The following is a 25,257-nucleotide window of genomic DNA, read 5'->3' as shown; positions in this document are numbered from 1 at the left end:
TTGCAAACTGAACGAAAATACGTGCATGCTTGGTATGACCAGTCATTTGACTCTGTCTGCTGCTAGGATTTCCCGGTAATTGGACACCAGTACGCCTGTAACAGGCGCCTACACACTCCGCGATCAATGCTCGCGTGTTCAGAATAAATAATTGGGCATCTATACGTATGTTAAAGCACACACGTAAACGGAACAGCTACGCACATGTTCTATAATGCAAAGTTTGCTAGAAGTAGCTCCATCAAGTTTAAAATAACAGAACTTCCTGTAAGGACTGTAGAAAACAATTTTGCTCTGTATGCTCGGCGACACCTTTTCTAGGCAGTGTCGTAGCTACAGAACCGAAACGATTGCCGTGCTATAGCCATAATCTGACCACAAGAATATATAGAAATTTATCCAGCAGTTATCGTGCATCAAAAAATTGGAAAGTGCTTTCCTCAAAGCTTTTTGTTGTTCTTGACAGAGAAACGCATATATTTTCCCGGTATGAATGATACTCACTTTATGTCTTCGGGCTCACTGTCCGGTCTTTTCAGCTGCAACGTAATCGAATTGTCGTCCACATCCTTCAATTCGACCTTTGTCCCAATGACTGGCACTGCATAAAATGACCAAAAGAGAAAACGATCGCCACTGGCTTTAACGAACACTGACAAAGTTTCACGCAGGAGATGTGGCTTTCATTCGGCAGCCTCATATACATGAGTTTATTGAACAAGTACGAATTGCATCCATCACGTTGAAGTTATTTTATTTCTTGGGCGAACACTACACGAAAGTCTAGTACCCTACGGCATTGACCGCACTGCGAGTGGTGAAAGAAGGCGAGCCTGGTGTAATGGCACAATCGGCAGTCATAGAAGGAATATTCTATTTACTTTTTTTTGTGCTCCCCTCTGCCGTTTTAGTGGTGTTTCGGTGAAGGCCTGGACGACAGGTACGGCAAGAACAAAATCCTCTGAGATCAAACTTTCCTTCGAGGAGAAGGAAGCGTCGTGCGTCATAAAATTGTGGAGAAAGGCGGATTTTGAGCAGGGCGGACATATTTCACTATGACGATGACCATTTCAGAATAAATCGTAATTCTTTAACTATGCCAGTACTTTTTTTTTCTGACGAGGTGCACTTATAATAAAATAATGGTTGCTTGGCAAGCGGGCGTATCGAAGAAAGTTCGGTAAAGCACCTGACCTTCAGCGTCACACTCTGATATCGTACCACCGGCGTCCTTTCATTTTGTTTTAAAACATAGCCGCCTAATTACTCTATGGAAAAAGTTGTTAACGATTTATAGTACGAGACACTCTACTAAGGGATAGGGCTTTGTCCACCGATGTGCCCTAATATATAGTCTAATGGCATCAGTGGGCAAGAAGAGCTTTACAAAATATCCCGCTAGTTTTCTACACCATTTGTCTCTTATTTGGCAAAAATATATTAAAATAAATGTTCTCTCAAGCTACAAAAAATTATATACGAGATTTCCTTGAAGTTTACGCACGTTCCTTTTATCTGAAAAACTAGAGAGAGGCATTTCTTACATTTAAAAGGAACTTGGAAACGTGCTTTCAGTTTCGACATTAGGAGCTGGTTAATGAGGTGACCGGAAGTTTTTTGGGGTACAACGCTTGCAATCTTGAAACCGTCTATAGCATATGGTGCCCCAATACAAAGGGCAAACTGTCAGCATCATCAGAACTGGGACACAATCGACTTTACGTTGCTTCCCCACGGAGGTGTGCTATTTTATTACAGCATTAGGTGGGTGTTATGAAAGACGCCACAATTGGCCATGATGAATGAAGCTAGCTTCAATTATACGATACGTTTGACGATTTACGATATAATTTCGGGATTATCACACACAAACTACAAATGAAATCATACCTGTCTCAGACTAAAATTTTTATCTCTTTAATTATACACCGTAAGCGTCACAGCAGTAGTTCAAAACATAATATATAAAAGTATGTAAGGCAAGTTATGAACTTAGGTGTCTGGTATAGTGCGACGATGTTCGTACACCAGGGCATGTTCTTGGGGTTCACTATGTTTTGATGCGCTCTTGAAGCAAATCCCAGAGACCCGCAACTTAGTTCCGTAACTATCCTATAGCTCATATCAACAAAACTCTCTGCACTTTCAATAAACGCATTCAATTGATTTCATTGACGATACGTAGAGTTATTTGTCTTTGTCTATTAAGTGTCGTTGTCCTCCGCTATGCCATGCATAAATATAACTTTTAATTTCAACCATGACCATCGACTTGACACCAATTTTAATTTTTTAGGACTTTCTTCTAAATATTCTGAAAACTGGAAGTAAGAGCTTTGCCGGAATTGCTTGAAGGAAAAAAAAGCATTGCTCGTAGTTGGTGTCACTAATATTAGTACCACAATCGTGTCGCTAGAGCTTGCAGTTTCGTTTGCACTTGAACATTGCTGAATCAGAAGGAAGTGTAAGCACTAGCGGTTCCGTCATGGGCACATAAATGAACAGAGCAACGAATTGTCGCGTGGGAACATAAACATTAGTGACGCCACCCTGTGGTTATGAGTTCAACTGGAGTAAAAAGTATAGCAAAATAGGAACATAAGCATTAGTGATGTGATAATGTGATGATGAGTAAATCTAGAACATCCAGGCCTCATACCAACTTGAGCCCACTTCACTTCCTCGCGTAGGACTTATGTGCCAACTGCTGTGTTCTGGTACTTCGTGGTCAGTATTCGGTTCACAACGGGCAGAGATGCAGCCTGAAATCTTTTTTATGAAAATTTAGCGTATAAGGTGCTTACGTTATTCCATGTAGGTGCGCGTGCTTGTGTCCACATGCGCGCCTGTTGAATTCTATCCACCCCGCACACCCCTGCTTCACCGATATCAGTGTTGCTTTATATTTAGCAGCTACGTTATACCGACTCTCAAAAGAACTCATACGAGTAGTATTTTGTTGGTTTACTTTCTAAAAGCATGCGATGCTTGCGTGTCATGTGGTGCCCATTGCGTTCTAGTTTTGTATGCATTGTCGACTTCTTCAACCAGTTGTAGCTTCTCAATTGAAGTTGTAGCTATTCTCGCTTTAACTATATACTGTAGCGTCGTTATGTAACCGACTCGCATCAAATGTCACGCTAAAAATTCTGTGAGCAAAACGAAAGATGCAAATAAACAATTGACCACGAGCAAGCGATCGAGAGGCTGTTTCCTTACGGCTAGGTCTTGTGTGGACGGGAATTTCCACCGTTTTCCCGTATCCCAATGACGTTCTTGCTTCCACACGAGCGACGTAGGGGGTGCCAGGCGTGAGGTTCCTGAACTGCGCCTGCCTTTCTTCGGCAGACACGTCCATCGAAACGTTGTGCTCAGAAGAATGTAGGTTATTCAAGGTAACCTAGAACAAGTTCACAAATAGCTATATGTTGTTACAGATGTAGTTTTGAAACTATAAACAACGCACTGTAACGGGCTAATGAAAAAATTGATAACAAGGGAGAAATGGTTCAGGAAGTCAGTATTGCGTATGGAACTCGGTATTTGAGACTGCATGATCAGGCTCGGATAAACTATGTAATAATTAAGGCGTGTGGCTCTGCGTTACAGTTCGTCTAAATTATAAATGTCAAGGCTAGCTAAGCGCATTTGCGACTACTGATTTTTAGCTCACTAGATGATTGTGGAAGTGTGTAGGCACAGACGACGGTGCCATATTTGCTGAAAACTGGGTTCTAATTAGATCTTAGAACTTTTTGCGAAGTTTTTAGGTGAGGCAGTGCTCATTGCGCATATGGGGTTGTGGCGGATACACATTCGGCTGTTCTCCTGCGATTAAAATCAGTTGCGAACGACGCTGGTTTCTTGTGCTTCGTCTTTCTTCTGGTGGTACTCGAGCATCCGACGTTTTCCTCCAGAGATGTAAAAGTATATTGGTGGGATGTGCGTTTGTCCTTGTGTGAAGATATATTGCAGGAAAATGACTCAAGTTTGCTAAGATTATGAAAACGTCTACAATCAACATCCTGAAACGCCACGCGATTGAAATGCAGCAGCAAAGGCTCATTAAGCTACGCAAACGAGGACAATTACGGTTTTGTCCCGTCAGGATATCACAAGTACGACGCTGGTTCCTCGTGTAGTACATGTGTGTTGTTTATAGCAAAACAGGGTCACGCTTAGGTCTTATTGTTTTGCTTCCAATTCAGTAAACTAGGCGCGCATTCTCCGAAAAATTGTTTTGAAAAGAGGACGAGGTGGTCTGAAGAGCAAGATAGGGGAAAAAGACCAACCAGGTAATACACGCGGAATCAGGTGGTTTTCCGGTTTGCTTTAATAGCGGGGTAAACGGATAAAACAGGGATTGGAGGTGGACCGACCTCTTACAGTGCATTCTGTTTTATTTCCTGCTCGCATCGACTCGTCACTTGGTTACAAGAACCTGTATTGTACGGAAGCTTCATCGAAAGCACACGTCACTTTTTTTTTACCTTGGCATATCTCTTATTAGAGTCTAGATGACAGCTTTTGTATTACAATTGCACTAAGCAAGGTCAAACCGGACATAAATGGTGCCTTCAAGTTGTTTGCAGAACATCCAGGAATCAGGCCTAGCCAAAGAAAGTAATTGAACTTGCCGAATGAGGTCAGTAGCTGACTTCGGAAGAAGATCGCGACTTACCCTATAACCGTGAATAACGCCATTGGGGAAGATCGGTTCTTTCCAGGATATGGTCACTTCGGTCTCTTCTCGCTTGTTCACCGTGATGTTAGAGGGTGGACCAGGCTCTGACAAATGATGCATAATAAAAACTGTAATCACCAATGATGAACATTTTGGGCCACTTTTCACAGAATACGTTTGAAAGACCTAAACAAAATTCTGTGTGATGCTACGTTGCCCTTAACACTTTAAACCATAAACAGGCTCTGCAAACGCCGAGTCTGTCTAGACTAATTAAGTTCTTGTTTTTGTATTTCAAATGTCTATTGGTGGTAACTTTGTCGTAGCCACTTTAAAAGTAGAAAAGGAGGAAATCTTATCCGTTTCTTAAATTCTCTCGCAGCAGTACTCCAATGGAACATTATATTTCAAACATGTTCCGGTAATTGATCGTAGGCAGCTTGCACAAGCTGTGGTAGAATATGGGGTTTAGTATTTTGATTCTTTTATAGTAGCTCTTTTTGCAGAAAAAGATGTTTGTAACCTAACAAAAACCTTACAAATCAACCAGAGCCTTAAAGGGCGGCGTTGTCACCCGTAATACGTTTCTGGTGCCTTCTCCATGGCTCTTTCGTGCTTTTGTGCATTCCACAGTAAATTCTTTCGTTTTCACGGAATCAACAAATATTGACTGAACTACACTTAATAGCCGTTAATTGAAGACCTTATTCGATGACAATTGAATGACTTCATACTTGATAGTATGTTGCCCATATTTTGCACTTCCCAGATGCCTTCTTTGTCATTGCTTTCCCCATTCGTGATGGGCCTTCGGCGTCCGTTTCAACAACTGTGTTTCCATTTCTGCTTGGTCACCTTACTTTAGAGTACGCACCTTCAGTATGTTTCTACTTCGCTTCTGGATAGAGCATCTCGCAAAAGATGTCCTCATTCGAGACAGAACGAGTTCGATTAGAAAGAGCCGACGTCCTCAAAATGGGTGAGGATAAGAAATCAGGAGACTGTGAACATTGCGTTAAACTAATAGCACATTGAAAAAGTACTTTAATCTGCCTGCTTCTAATCGTTTTCTGGTGTGTATTTAATGAGCACGCCGCGCATTGGTTAGATTGCGATAGCCTAGTGATAGTGATAGCCAGCAGAACTTACTTGACTCCCGTGTCACTGCAGTGACCATGTTGCTCTGCAGGCTGGATGCACTCACGTCTTTGTTCTTCGCGGTGACCTCGTATATTAGTGAAGAGTGAAAGAAAAGAAATACCGTTAGAAAACGTGTGCCTTGCAGAGGAATCTTCCCATATAAGTCTAGCAAAATATTTTCAAAGGTTTAATTCTTAAACAAAATTTTGAATGTGCTATCCACCGCAGCACGGTAGCTCCATGTGATCAGATGTGTGCCACTGTCTTCCTAATTTACATGCAGGGCCGTTTTCAAGCAAATAGCAATGTAGTAAACGAAACGAGGGTATATAATTAAACAAGTGGTTGCGCAGAAAAAAACCTGACGAGATTCTAATACATCCATGTTCTGAGGCACATGCCCCTTGGCTGCTTGCAGCCCACCATGCCAGTCTTCACTGGCAAGAAAAAAAAGTTATCAGACGCGGTTGTGACGAGCTGACATATGAGTTGACTCTGAGAGTGCTTCTCATTACGAATAGAAGAAATGTTTGTGTCAGTGACAAAGCATATAGATTCCGCCAGAATAAAAGCAGGTTTTACGCATGGGCGTCGAAGAACTTGATGTTTGCTGGTATACAAGTGCGACGAAAAAAAAATATCTCTGCCTGTCCTCGTTCTCCTTTCGTGGATGGCTTTTTCTTTTTTTTCCGCAACGCCTTGTTTAATGATGATGTCTGGCTCACCCATAAATATGCATTATTCAAGGGCATATTACAACGTTAAAACACCAAAAAATGTTGCTGGTGTTAACAGAGTGATTTCTGATACTCCTTACGAGGACGTGCATAGAAAGAAGTTAATTGCAGCCATGGTTTGTATTTAATTTCAAGTAGCCTAAACGCAGATACCAGGCAACTCCGTAGCCCAGTTTTGATCACATTGTCTTGGATATTTGTGAACCTACAAGTAGGAATTGATTGTAATTGGAACGTAGCTTTTTTATCGTAGCTCATTTAGACAATAATTTCCTGATTAGCCTTACGGATGAAAATGAATGGTACTCTATTGCTACAATCTGAACGTAGCAGAAGAGACGCTATAGGTTTTTCATACTAATTAAACATACAAACCTGCAAGCTTTTTCGTACTTGAGTGAGCTTCAGCTGAGCTAGCTCTAAATAGCAAGCGGAATTTCTTAGCATTCTATTTATTACAAAAAACTGGGTCTGCCCATTTCATACGTATCATGCATTTTACATAAAGGTCGAGTTTTTGAAACATGTCTTAGACCTACGATCATGATGACCATGATTTCATGAAGGTGTTAGGGCAATGCACATGTGTCCAACTTGTGCGTTAATCTTTACGTTCGCTTTTCTTCACCTTCTCTTTACGGGCCCGCGTTATTGTCTGTGTAAAAGGTTGTGACCTCCCCCCTCCCTTTAACACTTTCTCAGCAATCACGTGATGGCGTCGGGGAACGAGATTCAGCCAACGTGCGATGAACTCATGTGCTTCCGCGTGGCGTGCTCCTACTAGAGTTCGGGACGAGTAATAGCAATAGAAACTACATCGGGTAAGATGCCCGCGATAAACGGAACATTTAAGGCGACCCATGCGCTGCTTCGCATGCTAGTCATAGTTTCATTCAGTAGGAGATTGTGTATTTAGTTAAAAATTGGTTTACTAAAGAAAAACTGAAGATTTACAGTTATATTATGTGGCACATATCACCATGGTACCGACAAGAAGACATATGCAAAGCTTCGTTGAAATTGGTGAATATCGAAAAATCACCGGAATTCCCCTCGATTGATCTATATGTAGGGTTTAACGTCCCAAAACCACCATATGATTATGAGAGACGCCGTAGTGGAGGGCTACGGGAATTTCGACCGCCTGGGGTTCTTTAACGTGCACCCAAATCTGAGCACACGGGCCTACGACATTTCCGCCTCCATCGGAAATGCAGCCGCCGGAGTTCCCCTCGAGGCTTGTCTGTTGGTGTTGGCGTTGTGCGCCATAGCCGCTGCTGACGATGATGCTGATGATGAAGAAGAACGGGCGTGTTCTAGACCACACACTCTTTCTGCCATCAAGACACACCACATGCAAGGTACCCGCTATGCGTCATGACGGCGACGACGATGAGGAGGATGATGATGAAGACGATATGACAATGATGATCACAGACAAAGACTGGCGTGTGCAGCCGATGGCGTAACGATAAGCTCTACTATGCATTTCGTATGACTGGAAACAACTACCAATCATCGGCAGGGCAACGTGTCCAGATATCGTATTTGCCAACTTCAGGTTAGATCCCATAGCACGAAGAATTAGTAGTAATTCAGGCAAAATGAAATTCCCAACTCAATACGACATACAAATTACGACCAATAAACATCGCGTATATGTGTACACTTGCTCGGCTCTCATTTACGAGCGTGAATGGTCTACGTCGCGGGTGATTTACGGTAACACCGAACGGTCCCAATGCTTCGCCCACTGATCGACATTCACTTTGTGAATATGCCGTGATTTTTCCCCCCGATTATGTTTCAAAACAAGGTGAACACATCGAATTCCTCGGGAGATGGATGGACAGACGGAAGCAAGAACGAACAGATGGGACAAATTGTTAGGTGTGGTGGGGGCAAGGGAGTTCCCTGTAACGTCGAACGCTGGGCGCCTCTGTGAGAATCCCCACGAAGAAAAATATTGTAGAATAATTCAGAATACAACCAAACTACTGAAGGACTTAATTCCTGAAAACATATAACCAATCAGTTTTGTAACGCTTACGACGACGTGGTATTCCATGTTGGGGACCAAAGGTGCGATGATGGCGCAGTGGTGGCCGCTTCTGGCTTCGGCATCGCCGTCGCATGTCGCTTGTTCGGCGGCCAGCTCCGGCGTGTACCGGAAACGCGACTCCTGAGCAGGCTTGTAGAGCACTGTGTAGCTCTCCAGCATTCCGTACGGTGGATACGGTGGTAGCCAGCTGAAGGCCAAGTGTTCGCTACTTGCGCTGTACACAGTCAGGTTAGTTGGGGCTGGAGGGGCTGCGTGGAAAAGGTTCAAAGAAACCTTGCGTTAGCGTCTATGTCGGGTTTAGATTAGTCCGCTATATCATCTATGTTCTCATTTGACTATGGATTAGGGCTGGTTGGTGTCGGTTATCCATAACATTGTTTTCGCACCAGAACGAAAAGGTAAAAAGCACAGAAGGTGCACAAAAGCAAGCTTCCAACTTAGTTTGTTTGAATGTACGTTGCAATAAATGAATACGAACAGTTTTAAAAAGACACAAAAAGTGAGGTACACTTGTCCTAAGTATTCTAGAATCATAATTTTTTTTTCACGTGCTTCCACTATAGTCTGAAAACACCTGAAACCCCACTATGTCGTACGATCGTTGTTTCTTTGAAGCCAGCTGCATTGTGGCAGTTAAAACCGCTTGAACGGGTATCTCCGGCTACTTTGAGAGCGTCTTAACCAAGCTTTAATGGAAGTCGCGGAGCAAGACAAAAAAAAAAAAGCCTAGTGGGCAGTTGCCACGCAACCATATCGGAGCCTAGCCATAAAACATATTACATTGGCTCTCATTTGATAGGCCTATGGTTCATGTCGTGATGATTACGGCATCGATAGGAATTTTCGCTGCGCGGAAAAGAAAAAAAGGACGCTGACTCGAGCGGCCTGTAATACTAGGAACCAAAATGTGTGTGCGCTCTCTGTATGGGCCACCTCTTAGTTTGCGATTTCATAGCTGCGAGGTCACAGAAATGTATCTATTCAGTGCACGTCAGTGTAGCTAAGTTTTGTAGCCCGCATTGACATGGCAATCAAAGGCGCGGAAAGCATACACGTGTTACAACAGGAAAATTGAACCAATGTATGTGGAGTGTAGTGCAACATTTAATTACCAATAGCGTAAGCATATAGCTATAAGCGCACGGCGTGTATGCGCATGCATGACTGACAAGTGTGCGTGCGTCAAACCGTTCGGGCCGTTGCTGTGCAGCCAAAGAACAAGAAGAAAAGTGTGGCTTTCGCATGCGGCTCTGTATACAAGTAATTTAACTAATTGGTTGATTGATTTACTGGGTAAACATTCGATTGATTGATTGTTTGATTGATCAATTGATCGATTGATTGATCGATCGATCGATTGATTGATTGATGATTGATTGATTGATTGATTGATTGATTGATTGATTGATTGATTGATTGATTGATTGATTGACATCCGTAAACTTAATGTCAAGAGGCGTCCTTGCACCAATCGAACACCGAATAATTTTAGCTTTTGAAGGGATCTAGCATGTGACACACCAATTTCTCACGAAAACAGGAGCAACGGGACATGGCAATTAAAGACTTATAGTTAACACAGTAAATGTAGCGCATGGAAAAGAAATAAATGTAGTGGCTCTGTTGACTGATTGATTAACTGATATTATAAATCACGACAATTTTCTCCAGTTCCTCCACTAGCTTTAAGTGTGCCATTATTTACAGAAAGACGTAAAAACGGACGAACATTGAGCAGCCTACAGCGTCCCGAAATGAGAAGAAGCATGAGACTCAGGAAAACAAGGCAGAGTCGGATCAAAGGCTGTTCATTATCCTTTTCTGCGGACATGTGCCTGCCTACAGACCCAAACATTCTAGCGACAGCGTGCAGTTGTAATGAGAAAGGTTCAGGTTAATTGAAACAATAATTCTACAAGTGACATCTAGGACTTTGTATTTGCACTAGCACCGAATTATTAAGCGCTTGTAGACAGTTTCTTAACGTACCACTGGGTGCCGTCCTGAACGAAAATGCAGCGGCGGGGCCCACGCCCGCACTGTTCTCAGCCGAGACGGTGATCTTGTATTTCGTGAATGGAACAAGGTCGTCCATTTCCAGCCCGTTCTCAAGTTGCGTGGTTGAGAATTCGTTCGACGCCCACTTCGCCGGGGAAGTCCGGTTCAAGTGGTAGGCGGTGACCTGACCATTAACCTTTGTGCAATCCGGTGGTTTCCATGACACTACGGCTGACCGGCCAGTCACCTTTGTCACATTCAGACCTTGTGGAGGGGCCTCCGGAACTGGTGGAAAAAACGTTATTAATTACCTGCAGGTCTTACAGTATTCTATACTTGGTTACAACATAAGGAAAAAAAATACAGCTCCTCCTAGAATCAATAATCTTGCTTCCACATAGATTATTCATAAATACTTCATAAAATAGCGCTTATACACGTCGTTAAGGCTGCGCGGGTGTGATATGCTGATTGATTGATATGTGGTGTTTAACGTCCCAAAACCACCATATGATTATGAGAGACGCCATAGTGGAGGACTCCGGAAATTTTGACCACCTGGGGTTCTTTAACGTGCACCCAAATCTGAGCACACGGGCCTACAACATTTCCGCCTCCATCGGAAATGCAGCCGCCGCAGCCGGGATTCGATCCCGCGACCTGCGGGTCAGCAGCCGAGTACCTTAGCCACTAGACCACCACGGCGGGGCGCGGGTGCGATATGCTGCTTCTTTAAATTTTCGAAATGTGATGTATTGGTTAGACAACGGCTGCTTGCTGCCACGGTAAACAAAGTGGTAGAAAAGTCCCCACCGTCAAGGCTTCGCAAATAAAGCTATTAAAGTGACCAACCTTCCTCAAGGGTGGACAGCTCGTCGTACTTCCAGGGTCCGTCTTTCACCGTCGTCGCCCGAATGCGTAGACTGTACCGAGCCGATGCCGTGAGGTTCTCGAACACGGCTGACGTCACGTTGGCCGGAAAAGAAACGTTGATTCCGTCTGGTGCTTGAAACTCGGGACACTGCACACCCCTGAGACCGTCCACGTCCAATAGCAGGTCGTATCGCCGCAGAATGCCATTGGCTAGAGCTGGTGGCTGCCAACGAAGCTTGTACGTTTTTGCTGACAGCCGTTCGTTGTACGGGCTGCTCATTTCGCCCGGAGCTGTCCACCGAATATTCACGATGGGCCCATGCGATGAAGTAAAAAATTCATTGTCACTAAGAAAATGCCAAAGGAAATTAGATCAAGATGCACCAGCATGGTCACGTCAACATATTGAATTGCTTTCGACATGAAATCAAGTTTATACAGATCATTCTCGGCCCCCTCTTGTCTCGACAAGAACAAATGGGATAATAATAATAATGATAATAATAATAATAATAATAATAATAATATATCAAGGTAAACATCACAGTAACGTCATCATAGCATCATGTTACTATGAGTACTGTACTTAACAATATAGTAGTTGACTTTAGAGCATAAAATAGGTAAAACATATAAAAAAATACCAACAGCAAAAGGACGAAAGTTTGTGCAGTGGTGTGCGTCCTTTTATGTTCCATACCTAATTTCCGTTTCGGAGTTTACTATCACGAGTAGCGGCTCTGCAGCAGAATGATAGTGAGCCAGCAATGCATGCCAGTACCCGTATATCGGGCTACAGTGGACAATGGATGGCGAGAAAACTTATGGAAGCACACCGTATCAGAAATTGAAGGAATGATTGTGTCACTGACGCTACTGTGCTGATGCGCAAAAAAAAACGGCCATTCGGTTTCCTAATCTGCATTTAGCCGACATGTCTTCTCCATGGTGATGACATGCGTTTGTGCGCACTGGCTGTTCATCGTATAGATGCAGGAAGATTTCATATACTATTGGCCGCGAGCTCGAACAGAGCCGGTGCCTAGCGGCGAGGGGACGAAACTTCGCGTAGTGGAACGCTCCTTCCATCGCCTGGTAGTCGCAGCATGTTCACATGTATGCGCACGCCATGCACATCCTCAGAAGACGGTTTATTCCGTTGTTTCAGCACAGTGTCAAATGCTTGTAAGTATGTCTACATATTACATGGGGCCACGTATACGCAGCGCTTGATCCTTCGTTAAGGTAACGCATAAGAGGTTGTCTCACAGGCAGGCTACCAGCCGGAAACACCCGCTTTGGAAAATGAAATGTGGCTGATCTTATTGCTATCAACGTGCTCTGTAATATCAGCGTCTCGTATGTGTATTTCGACACCGAAGCTCCTTAATCGGTAAGTTGTGCTCTGTCAAACATACGGGTATGTGCCCTAGGATTCGGGCGTGCCGCATTACCGAGTACCACAGGTGTGGGCGTCAAACGAAAACCCAGCCCGGTGCAGTAGAACTTACGATACAAGTGAAAGAAAAAAAGAAAGAAAAGAAAAAAAACGTAAGAATGAGAGAAAATTAAAAACAGATTATTGAACATCGAGAGAAAAAACTAAAACGATAAAGAAAGTGATAGAAAAAAAGATAAATATGTAGAAGTAGAAGGAAAGAAGCAAGGAGAGTGCGAAAGATAGATTAAAAGGAACTGAAGTTATAACTGGAGAGAGATAAAGAAAGGCAAGAAAAAACCATAAAGATAAAAATAGTTATATAGAGATCAAAAGAGGCAAACAAATAAATAAGAAGAAATAGACGGGGGAGATACAAGGTGCCGGGAGAAAGAGAAAGAAGGAAGTAAGAGAAAAATAGAGAAACAAGAAAGGTCGCAATGTTCTGGTCCTCCTCTAGTTTGGGCACAGCTATTGCGAAGGTGCCATATAATACCGATGGACTTGCAATGAAGTAACGACGGCGCCAATTCACGAGCATACCTTCTTCGGGTGTGGTAAACTCGTAAGGGTCCGACCAGGGGCCAACCCCGCGGGACGTCTCGAGGCGAGCTTGAATGTGGTACGTGGTGAAAGGCGTCGTCCGAAAGATGAACCAGGTCTTGTTCGAGTACTGGGGATCCCCGTCGTTGATCTGCGCCTCGACGCTCACTGCAGCACACTGCCATTGGGAGCGTTCTGGAAGCTGCGCAAAGGTGTGGTGGTCAGCTATCAAGAATCGAAGACCAGGAACTGCGCCACTGTTATAAATATCTTTAGAGGCTACATACAGGCTTGGTCCCATCTACTTCTAGCAATGGTCATGCGGCCAAGTTAGTCTTAAAATAACACATCACGAATGGTCGCCTTGATCGCAAAGAGACTGCTTTGGCTCAGTCGCTCGCTGACTGAACTTGTACTCACGTGACTTTAATCTAAAGTGTATCAACCAATGACATGCGCAGGACCAGGACGTCAACATAATTCGCGTGGCAGTGAGAATGCGAGCCGTAAGCAACCAGACGTGAATTTGGTTTGGCGGCGTGTATAGGTCGCAGGCAGGTGTGGACATGGGTCGCCTTGGGTATATATAGCTTTCTTGGTCGAAAGTCGCGAAATGGTCGCGCTACTGGTGCTAGTCGCAGGCTTGAATGAGGCTTCCTAGATGGCGCTTTGTGAAGCACTTCCTGTGGAGCAGTCACTTTCATCGCGTGAGGTCAGCAAAAGCCTGTCATTCGAGATCAGCGTCTTAACGAGTTATTGAACACCACCCGTCTGTAGCACGAAATCACCACGAATTTCTTAGTGAGAAAATTTCTTAGCGGCCGAAAAATTCCTGTCGATTCAGGGATTGAAACCAGGACCAATGTTTTTCCTTGTTCGTATCTCGGACTAGTACGAATATTTCGAAACTAAGTAGGTAGTTTTCTTAAGAGGAAATTCATGTGAATTTTCGTCTGATTTCGTGCTACAAGCCGGTGGTTGCCAAGTTCCCATCTTGACCTTTCAGCCAGCATGCGATGTTCAGCAGAACCTATAGTTGCGAAATCAGCTTCCCTAGCGGACTGTCGTGACTACAGGGCACTGAATAGTACGTGGTAAATTTTATTTATTTACCTATTTATTTATGTACTTATTTGTTTATTTATTTATTATATTTATTGATTTATTCAAAATGCCTTACAGGCCCATTAAAGGGTATTGAGTAAGGGGGGTATTAGTAAATGTATTGCAAAGCAATATAGACAAAAGGTAAAACGATTCAATCGAATCAATACCATCTGTGAAGTAAATGCATTGGCGGCTCGGCAGTTTTCCTGCCCACCACTCACCGCTTGCGAGACACCGCTTTTCTTTCACCCGCGGAGCGTGAGGAAATTTTTACCACCGTCCGAATCACTCGCTGCGCTATTTTTGCCACTAAGTTTACCACTGCCACCAGCTTCCTTAATGCAACACATTTTATCGTATTCACTCGGTGATGTGCTTATCACGGCGTTTGTAGCGCTGCACTGGTTATCCCCTGCAGCACATCACCTGCACAACACCCAAGCACACACTTTATTACCGGGCACCTCAGAAGCAGCACGTCTTACTTTACGAAGTATTTACATCTCAAAGCAACACTGTGATGGTTGTGGGGCACGTCCTATAGTGGAAAATTCCAGATTCATTTTTATCGTGTGTTCTTCAACGCACGTTTTAATTTAAGGGCTGTAGGGGTGCTACACCTTTTGTAAAGTTGTTTTTGCCGCGTGGCGCACGTGTTTCGCGCATAGGCCGCATTTAGGGTTCACAATTATGATGATGATGATAGTGGCGAGAATAACAAACGCTCGCAAGCACAACGCCGCCTACTGCTCAGCTCGTGATTTTGAACCCGAAATGCGGCTTATGCACGAAACGCGTGCGCCACGTGGCGAAAACAACTTTACAGGGTGTGTCAGCACCACCACAGTGCCTTGTTTTCTTCTTGCATTTCATTTTACGTGATTTAGCGCGCGCCTGCTTTCAACAGCAGAGCATCGTCACCCATAAGCCCCCTCTACTTTTAAGCAACATCTGAGATCAAATCTTCTCTGTTGCGCGCTTCGAGTTGGAATGTTTACAACTCTTAAATATGGTGTAAAAGCTGACTTGCAATAAACGTTCGAACTATTTTCCTGTGTTATTGCGTAGAAGCCTCCCGTCTGAGCGTTCAGGACTATTCTAATTGACACAAATTTATTGAGCGCCACCGATGATATCGGTTCATTCAGCTGCCCGATGTCAGATATTTATCTCAGGTGCGTTTCTTGTTCTTCAGTTGTATTCAGATTTTTCGCTATAGAAGAATGAATTGGACCACGTGAGATATTCAAGGAACCAGTCAACCCGCGGTAATTCGTCGCTATAAGAAACGGCTGCGATTATTCACGGGTGCCAGAATACTGCACACCGTATGGACATACATGGATTGTGTGGGTTTTAGTGCATCGGTACAGTCGCGCGGAATACGAGTTGAGACATGCTTACCGTGGTGAAAACTGCGTTGAACACTGCATGGTTACGCCGGCGTAGAAGATCATCGGTAACGTGTGACAATCCGAGCTTGCGCACCGGCATGCAATCTCGGACGCCATGCTTTAACTGCGTCGTCGACGAATCGTCTTTACCAGTGCTAGTGTGTGTTGCCAATTGCAAACAGCTGCCCTGCCCTGCCCCGCCTAAAAGGTCTCTAAGATCTCTGGGGACCTTAGTCCAGCCAACGGCGAGCACCTTTGCGGGAGTCAATGCGCGAGAGACATCAGCCACGTTTTTAAGTATCTACGTATTTTCCTCGGTAGCCTGAAATATTTATGTTACTTAACGATTTGTGGGTTATCTAACTAGTGGGGAAATGTTCCCGCCACCTCCTAGAAATTTTATGTAAAGGTGGCTACTACCTAACCCTATTAGCTTTTTTTTAAAAAAATCTGTATTGCTCGAAAAACACGCAGTATATATTTTATTCACAGTTCTTCACGACCATATGTCTATCATCTGCACACAAGCAACAGTTTTACGCAAATCTCACCTGCCACGTCACGTTGACCATCCCTTCCGTCATTTCCTTATGGCTAAAGTTGATAGGTGATGACAGCGGTGCTGAAATAAAACACAAGCAAAAGCGCTGTGAGGTACAACTAATCATTAAGCATCATTCACGTGATCTCTTGAGCAGTATTTTTTTTTCTTTTTCAGTCTCCATTCCAACCTCCCGCTCCTTCATACGATCTACCCCGAGATGCAGGCAACAAATGAATATGCATTGTACAACGACTTAGCGGACTTGGATCACATGTTGTGTCGGTGCTACGTGGTGATGAAGCAACACTTCTTCAAGTTGTGATGCCGTTCTACGCAGCCCCACCCTTGATGCGCACTTTCGGACTGTCCAACGGGCTATTGGCATGGCGGAGAGGCTCGGTCTTAAGACTCTGTTGCACTCCGACTGTCCCGAAGTGCGCGCGCAAAGCCTTTACTTTTCGTGACGTCCAGCCGGCGATGCTACGCCAGGTGCAAATTGAGATGTCCTACAGTCACACTGCCTCCAGTGCGACGACGTCATCGCATCTGGAGAATCGCATGTGGAGTGATGCGAAGACTGCTCCACGCCGCTTGTCGGGAGCTGACATAATCTATATAAATCTACGAAATGAAGGCTGAATAAGGAGCGAAGCAGTTTGCATTGGATCAAGTGGTGGTGGTTATGGTGGTGTTGCGTAGTTGAGGTTAGCCTGGCCTTCTATTCTGTTCCCCTTTCTATCCTTTTATTTTGTTCTTGTTAACCTTTTGTTCTGTAATATGCTTTGATTGATCAGCGTTTAAATGTTAGTGTTTTTCCGGTGCTGTGGCCTTTTATTTTGTTCGGGGTAACAGCCTTTTCATAATCTTTGTCGTGGTTCACAATTGTTTTAGTTTCTACATATACTGTGTATGCCGGGTGGTGGTTTATAGGCGGGGACACATTAAAGGTGCTCTAAAGGTGCCTCAACCCTAAAACACCCAGTGAAACAGGTTTGTTTACATGGGAGTCCAGCGCTGCCGTGGCCACCCGGTCCGACATGCAGAAAAACCAATGCGGATCCGGGCAACGTACGCACACGCCAAGAGCAGTCGGCACCGTCAGTGGTCAGAAGCCACCGCCCTCTTCAGGGCTAGGCATTCCGGAAATGACGTCGCCGTGGCAAGTGCGCACACACACATACACACACCTTACGTCGCAGTACATTAGCAGTTTTACCAATGTAGGAATGACCAGCTGTACCGAAAACGCCCCTATAGGACCACAATTAGGTTCTTATACATTCATTCAATCAAAAACAAAATTGGGGGAAAATTTTCTTTCTTTTTTTAATTAACACAGTCTTGTGGGCATTAGAGTAAAGTTGAAGTAATGCGGCATATTTTGTGCCAGTATTAACAAGATAATGTTAAAGAGCTCGTTTCGTAAAAAAAAAAATGCTGGTGTCTGCGTCGATGTTGTTGGTTGTGAGAGAAAGGCCACTGGCTTCTCCGTGACCAACAAAAAAAATAAGAAAGATATAAACTCAGTGATATAGGTTTTCGCTTGAGTGGGGATTGAATCTAGGATGACTGCGAGCGAAGCAGGTGATTTACCTCAAAGGGGCGCAAGTGCCTCAAACTGCTTCAAAAAGAAACAAAAGTATATACCAATGTCATTTAGGGCAAAGAAAGAGTCTACTTAACGCGTGTGATACTGCTTCGTAGAAGTACAGGATCGCGTCAAGCGTCGAAACACGTGAATTGCGCTAATAATGGGTGCTAAATGAGCCTTGAAACATTTTTTCAAGCAGCTTTGGTAATGGATTCACTAAACGAGCTTATTGCCCGAAGAATTCACCGCCGCAAATGCTTCTACAATTCATTCAGTACGAGCGGAGTTACGAAAATTTGTCGCACAATGAAATCGCAACATCTTTTTTTACCGTCCAGATGAAAACGCCGGGAGCTAAGCAGGAAGGGATGCATGGGGGAACAAGATAAGTCACTCTTGCCTCGTAACGTCGAGCTATCTCTCTCTCTCTTTCGGATGCGCGTCTTCTCAGTGCGTGCACGCGTGATCAACTTGCGCCATCCCACGGCAGCCCAAGTAACGACCGACCGCGCTATGCCCAAATGAGCCAATGTTTCATACTTGGCGTAGCACTTGGTGATTTTAGTGTCTGTAGCGTCATTTCTTTAAATGCATTTAACAATGCACTTGACACTTAACAACTGTACTTGCATCAGGGATACTTTTAAATAGCTATACACGCGCAGTCGTTCGTTTCCTTACGGCACTCTTGGAGCGTGCCCACAGAGCAGAAACCAAACTATCAGCTAAGAAGATGATCTTTAACGGGCCCCAATACGCTATCACGTACTACTTTTATTCGCGAAGCTCATGTACCCACGAAGTTGTTTTTGTATAACTAGTAACTTTTACGCTCAACGGACGGAATATGTAAGGTGCTTCCAGAGGTAAGCTTCCAGTGTTAGGTTGATCTTGTTTTTTTTTATGAATTAGAATGACTTTGACACTGCGTACAACAGGTGACTTTCGCATCATACGGTATCTACAAACAGTGTTTTTACGCAACGTAGTAAGAAAGTACTTGGCCGTGCTCACCACCGCACTGGGTCCTGACCGTAGCAGTCGGAGCGGTTTGCGAGTGGACGTGGCCGCTGACGTCATGCACTAACACCTGAACCCTGTACTCCGTGTTTGCCTTCAAGTCAGTGATGTCGGCTAGCAGAGTGCCATTTTCAGGGTTTGGAATTATGTCGGTCTGGTTCCAACTGTTGGCCGCACGCTCCTGCGAAGAGAAGGAAAACACGTGACAAATACGATTTGACGAATTGCAAACGAACAAGGTTAGGCAAATCCTGGAGACGTGCCTCGTGCAGACGTATGAAAAGAACAGTACTGCGCGTACGGCAAGAATTACACAACGGTGAAACATGCATTTCCGGGCGTACCAATACTTTCAGCAGAAGTTTACCTCGCGTGCTTGAACTAAGCGATTGCCTTCCCGATAACTTCCATGAGATTCGTCCGTGAAATATTCTAAGATGAAGCGTCCGCCACTTGTGCCTTGCATTGTGCACTACTGCTCATATGTTCTGCCCTGATAGAGATGGTTGTGGGGTGCATTTTTCTTTTAACTTCCTCTTATTCTCTCAGAACAATCAATCGCACGCCGGGAGGGTGATGAAAAGGGGTCCAGAAGATGCGTCCCGTAGGGAATGCGCATCATGACATTGAACACTTCTTTTTTCTTCCAACGCCCGATGTACGTTCATCGAGACAGCTAGCGTGGGAGGTGGCGGCATACCGTGGCGGCCGCGGTAACTGGCCGATTCGAGCCATGGCCTCCAAGATGGCGGGTGCGCGGCAGTGCATCTTCAGCCGTCCCGTTCGACTAGCGCCCGCCATTCGCTGTCATGGCTACTGGCGGTGCCGACTGGCGCTCCAACGTTTAATGCGCGTATTTACCCCACAAAGTGAACGGGGAGATAGCCGTCACGGTAACTTAGTTGGTAGAGCATACAGGGCATTTTATTCGAAGGTCGCAGGTTCGGTTCCTGTCCACTGCAAGCTACCTCTTCGTCAAGCTTTGTTTCATCACTTCACATACTAATTACGTCGTTTAGCATGCCCTATACTTTCTTGGCATGATTGTCTGTTAGATCTCATTATTATTGTGCCTAATAAAGAAAACAGGTTCTTAAAATGTACGCTTTTTTCCTTCTTATTGAAAAAAGTCACAGCATTGCCAGAAAGCCGAAGCAATTAATGCGATAGCAACAAATTTGAAGGTCACGCGCAGAATGGCAAGCAGATCGAAACGTGCCCCACAATTCTTACGCAGAAATGACGCATAAAACCTACTCACAGGTACAGATTAACGCGAATAAGCGTCTCACTTGTTACTTCACTGTGTCTGAGAAGCGCGCCCTTTTCGCAAACGAAGGCTCTGCAACGATTCCAGTGACCTTTGTGCGCCAGGTAACTACAACGGAATCTCCCTACGAAACCGAAAGGCTAGCGAAGACGCGCGGTTCTCCCCACTGAAAGATAAGGGTGCGCGATCGAGCGTACACCCCCTTATTCTCTACGCGGGCCATAGTACGCGTAAGAGATGAGAGCCGCCGGGCGCCCACTGCGCCATCTTGGTGATAATGCTGGACACACGATAGTTCACCCCCCCCCCTCGAGGTGCCCGCCAACAGCAGTAAGTGGTAGATATGAATAGTTTGCCGTTTGAACGTTGAAGGTGGCACCTTTCGGTGGTTCAGTGGTTAACACCTCGCATTCACGACGCGGAGGTCCCCCTTTGATTCCGCGCGCTGGAGTATTTTTTTAGAGATTTTTTTTTCTTTTTTGCGTTTTCAAATATATATATATATATATATATATATATATATATATATATATATATATATATATATATATATATATATATATATATATATATATACGGCGAAATCCAGCCTAGAGTGTCCTTATAATTGCTATCGCAATAAAAATAAAAGTTCCGCAAGGGAAGTGGGGAAGAGACGCCGCAACGCAGCGATCTTCTCCTCCCTCTCCCTCTTGCAGATGACATGGTGCCGTATGAAGCGGTATACGCACTTGGAGAAATGGACTTTTGACATCGTGCGCGTGGTGACTGGAAGCATGATATGCTGTCATGTATTCTTAATTGGGCCTTACGCAGTGAGTGTTGTTCTCTGTAGCATATTCTGATCTTGATGAAACCAAGGAGCAAGCTTGGGGGGCTTTGCGGCGCTTTCATATGCCATGACCCATACGCTGTGCCGAGTACGACCTTGCCGCGCTTGTCGCTGTTTATTTCGGTACTCGTTTCTCTCACGATCGCCTGTATCGACGCGTGCCGATACAGGCAGCCATGCTTCTCCTTTTATTCCAATATGGACACTCTCCGCTGCTTTTGAAGACGATAGTCTTTCTTGGTTTACTTCGACGCAAAAAAAAAAATTATCTGTCTGTCTGTACGTTTGTCTGTTTGTCTGCCGTAACGTTACCCCAAACGGTCCCGAACGACACCCGAAACGGACAGCCCTATCCGCGGCGCCCTTCAATATTGCTCAAGTTTCAGTGTTCATACTTGTGTGATTGTCAAATAAAAAGCAATTATTGTGCATATCTGAGGCGCCATAACAACACGTCAATATTTCGTATGGTGTCTCTGTACTAGAGAAGGCATATGTAAGTAATTCTAAGGACCGCAGCGTTTATCACGCAGCGCTGACAGTGCAACGCGATGCTCAAAAAGGCAAGTGTTTCCAACGCTTTGCTAAAACGACGTGGTTGTGGCGCCTGCTCGTCGCCTTGCGTTCTACACATTAGGGAGTTTTAGAGTATACCGTTTGCAAGCGCTGTGGGCGTTGCGGGCGCCATAACAGTTTTAGAATAGCGTTTGCCCTGCTGCGAACCGCAAAGCACGATCGCAGCGACACCGTAGCCTCGAAACCAGTGCTTGCGAGTCACATGCGGGCCGCCATCACCGCACGCAGTTTCGGATTTTCTGCGTGCGGTCCGAACGCGAACGCCGACTCACGTTACGACGCATGCGCAGTGGCAGCGAACGCACCGCAAAGGCTCGCCGTGCGCTATTCTAACACTCCTTATTATCGCTTCCGAGACAGGCGCGCGCACCTTCCTTAGTTTTCGAAGATAAGTGCCAGATAGCACTCGTGTCTAACGTGCCTCTATGCGCTCGTTCGCCTTCGCTGCACAGATCGAGGCACTCTAACGCAGCGCCTACAGAATACAATTAACCAATTCACTCGCGCACAACATCAAATAAACGTTTTGTTCACTCTTTCCAGAGGCAAATCGTCTTTCGACAAGATTTGCACTGAAACATGAAGATACGGGGACAATTTTTGCAATCGCCACCATGCTCTGGATATAAGGAAGCGACACGCTCCGCCACCGCTTGCCTGCGGAGCGTGCCCACAAAAGTAGTCCAACGCTCGGCGCTAGCGTGGTCTCTCTAGAAGGCAATCGTCGCGGCCTAGTCTACGTAGATTTGTTTTGCGTTGCTACAAAACGGTAGCGCCCTTCACGCTTTGATAAAAGGGGGCTGGGTGGTCGGTGTCTGTGACATGCTGTGTGTGTGAATGTATCGCGTCGAAGCATAAGCGTTCGTACGTGCATGCGTGTTCCTTTGCTTTGGTGTCTCCTTTTCTTCCTTGGTTAGGTGTGGCCGTATTTATCACTTCATCAGAATATGAACGAGAAGTAACAGGGAATGGGTCTGGCAAAACGCGGTGTTTTTATCGGATAGAATCATGAACGTATCGGCGAAACGAAGTTGCGGTTTGATTTTTTGTTTTGTGTGGAGAAATAGACCAATTGTTGTTCTTGTTGTAAATATGTATCAACTATGATCTGATTTATTTCGCATTTAGCTTAGACAGACTATCGTTGGCTTGCGATGAATGCTACCACTAAGCGAAAGATAACGAATGAATGCAGTAACAAACAATGACACGCGATCGACATCTAATGATACTCGTTGAAAAGCACCAAGATTCTGTAATTGACTGGTGCACAACTATATGCGAATCCGAAATTATGGTACGCAAATAAAACCCAGGATACATGCGAAGGTTATTAGATTATGCACGCAAACAGACCCTCTGCATGAAATTTCCTTTGAAAAACATGACATATCGTTTAATTCTGTAAAATGTATCGTTTAATTTTGTGCTTAGATTAGGGTGCACGTTAAAGAACCCCAGGTGGTACAAATCTCCGGAGCCCTCCACTACGGCGTCTCTCATAATCATATGGTGGTTTTGGGACATTAAACCCCACATATCAATCAATCAATCAATCGTTCGATCAATCACCTCAAGAAATTGAGAAAGGACGCCTATGAATAGTACACCGTTATATCACCGGCACAAGCATGGGGTGTATACCTGTGTTGCCTGGCGCAGCAGGTTACGGAGCGCGGATTCGCTTGTTCGAATCCCCGATAAGAGGCTTTATAATTTTTTTCTACTGATTTATTTTTCATTATGCCTTCTTTACATATATAAATACTAATGCATACCCGGCGCATGAAGGCGACGGCCGAAATCAGTTGAGAGGGTCCATATAATTGCTATCACAATGAAATAACTGTACATTCAAAGCCGCGTACTGCGCTGTAATAATTGACTCGATGTTCTCGGGAGCCTCAACTACCGATCGGCAGCCTTTTCTGAACATGCTCGAAAAGTGTTGTGGCGCCGCTTTAAAATGAAAACGGTGCAAGAAAGGCCTTCATAAAGAGGTATTGCTTCTTGCCTGAACATTGCGTGTGTTAGAATTGCGTGCTCGTATATAGGAGGGTCGATGCGCTCAGGCACGACAGTTTCAAAGTAAGTATGCGAAAGGCCGGACGTCTGACCCATGAAGCAGAACTTGATTTTTGAGATGCGTGCTATATAGGCTACGATACAATGCAATAGCTTCAATGGCTGTCTCTGGGAGATGCGTCCGAATAAAGCGGGAATTTCATACTGTGTTGCCGTCTGTGTTTCGCTATTCATACACGAAAGCTTAAACGTCTGCTGGACTCCCCTTTGAAAAATAAATTGGTGGAGGGGAATACTCGACTAGGACAACATGTTTCATAAGTGTTGGAAAAAAAAAGACCTGAAATAATGTGATGACGTGGATCTCACAATGGTCCCTGGCTTTCTGGGAGCGAAAACTAGAAGCGAACAATTCCTTGAATGCATGCAGAATATCATGTGCCCTCGATCACCATGATTCTCACGAAACTTCTTGTCCTTACTCTGCTCCTTAAGCTATTTCACACGGTGGATCAAATTGTGAATCGAGCCTGTGGATGGCGTTCTACGTTACCATACGTCAGCCGTTCCAACGTTGCCACTTCGGCCCATGCGCAACCGATTCGTGAAAAGACGGACGCCGAAATCACTTTTGTTATCCTCGGGGAGCAATGCCGAAATCCGCGTTTGTAGCGTTATTCTTCCCCTGTCATGTGAATGCTGCCTGCGGAGAGATCAGAATTACGTCACATGCCACGTGACTGATCCGTCCGCGATCACGTCCGTCGTGTGAATACAGCTTTCATGAATAACGGGGCATGTACAACTAAGTAGAAGCACGCCCCCCCCCCCCCCCCCTACCCCACCCACTTCACTGGAAGTGATTAAGTGGGGCTGGCACTTTCCATGCGCTTGCCTATGCTCAAAAAGGTAATGCCTCCTCGAATTCCGAACTAGAGGCTGTTGTGACGTCTTCAATGTCGCCTGACATCCTCTAAAAGAATCTGGCACAAGGACGTCCGTGAGGTAATACTTACCTTGAATTGTACGATGTAGCCATTAGGCTCTCCGACACCCTTGTCTCCTCTCTCTGGCGACCAGGCTTCCCAATTCACACTGATGCTTTTATCATCGATCACACTGACATAGAATGATGTCAATACGGGATACGCTGAAACGAAAGCATTCGTAAAGCATGTCAAAGACTGGGCACGCACTCTCTCCAGTGGCGCTATAAGTTTTTCCGTTGATAAGCTTGCAATGTTAATTCCAACTGGCATATTATCAGTATTCGAGCATGCCTACTAGCATACACATGTTATTACCAAACACAGCCGCACTTTTTGTCGTTTCTTAGCCGACAAACGGTTTGAACTAGTCGCATCACGGTCTCGTGATACAGTTTGATGGTTAGCATGCTGTGTGGGGCACAAGGTTCCTCAAG

General features: G+C 44.8%; 1 protein-coding gene across 1 annotated transcript in view; it reads right to left on the bottom strand.

Moving 5' to 3' along the window:
- LOC142774715 (receptor-type tyrosine-protein phosphatase kappa-like) overlaps nt 1-24,984 on the bottom strand; it is a gene marked incomplete at its 5' end in the record, with an annotated part of 65,599 nt that extends 40,615 nt beyond the window's left edge. Inside the window, 11 exon segments of the mRNA XM_075875622.1 lie at nt 505-601; nt 3,220-3,400; nt 4,682-4,788; nt 5,834-5,909; nt 8,612-8,871; nt 10,613-10,906; nt 11,474-11,785; nt 13,476-13,677; nt 16,528-16,598; nt 19,126-19,312; nt 24,851-24,984. Of these exon segments, the coding sequence (XP_075731737.1) occupies nt 505-601; nt 3,220-3,400; nt 4,682-4,788; nt 5,834-5,909; nt 8,612-8,871; nt 10,613-10,906; nt 11,474-11,785; nt 13,476-13,677; nt 16,528-16,560 (1,562 nt within the window).
- Nucleotides 24,985-25,257: the final 273 nt, after the last annotated feature.

This window comes from Rhipicephalus microplus, chromosome 10 (assembly GCF_043290135.1).
Source record: "Rhipicephalus microplus isolate Deutch F79 chromosome 10, USDA_Rmic, whole genome shotgun sequence".
Classification (NCBI taxonomy): domain Eukaryota; kingdom Metazoa; phylum Arthropoda; class Arachnida; order Ixodida; family Ixodidae; genus Rhipicephalus; species Rhipicephalus microplus.
The sequence above is the reverse complement of the archived record's forward strand: the minus strand, read 5'-3'. Positions and strand labels throughout refer to the sequence as shown.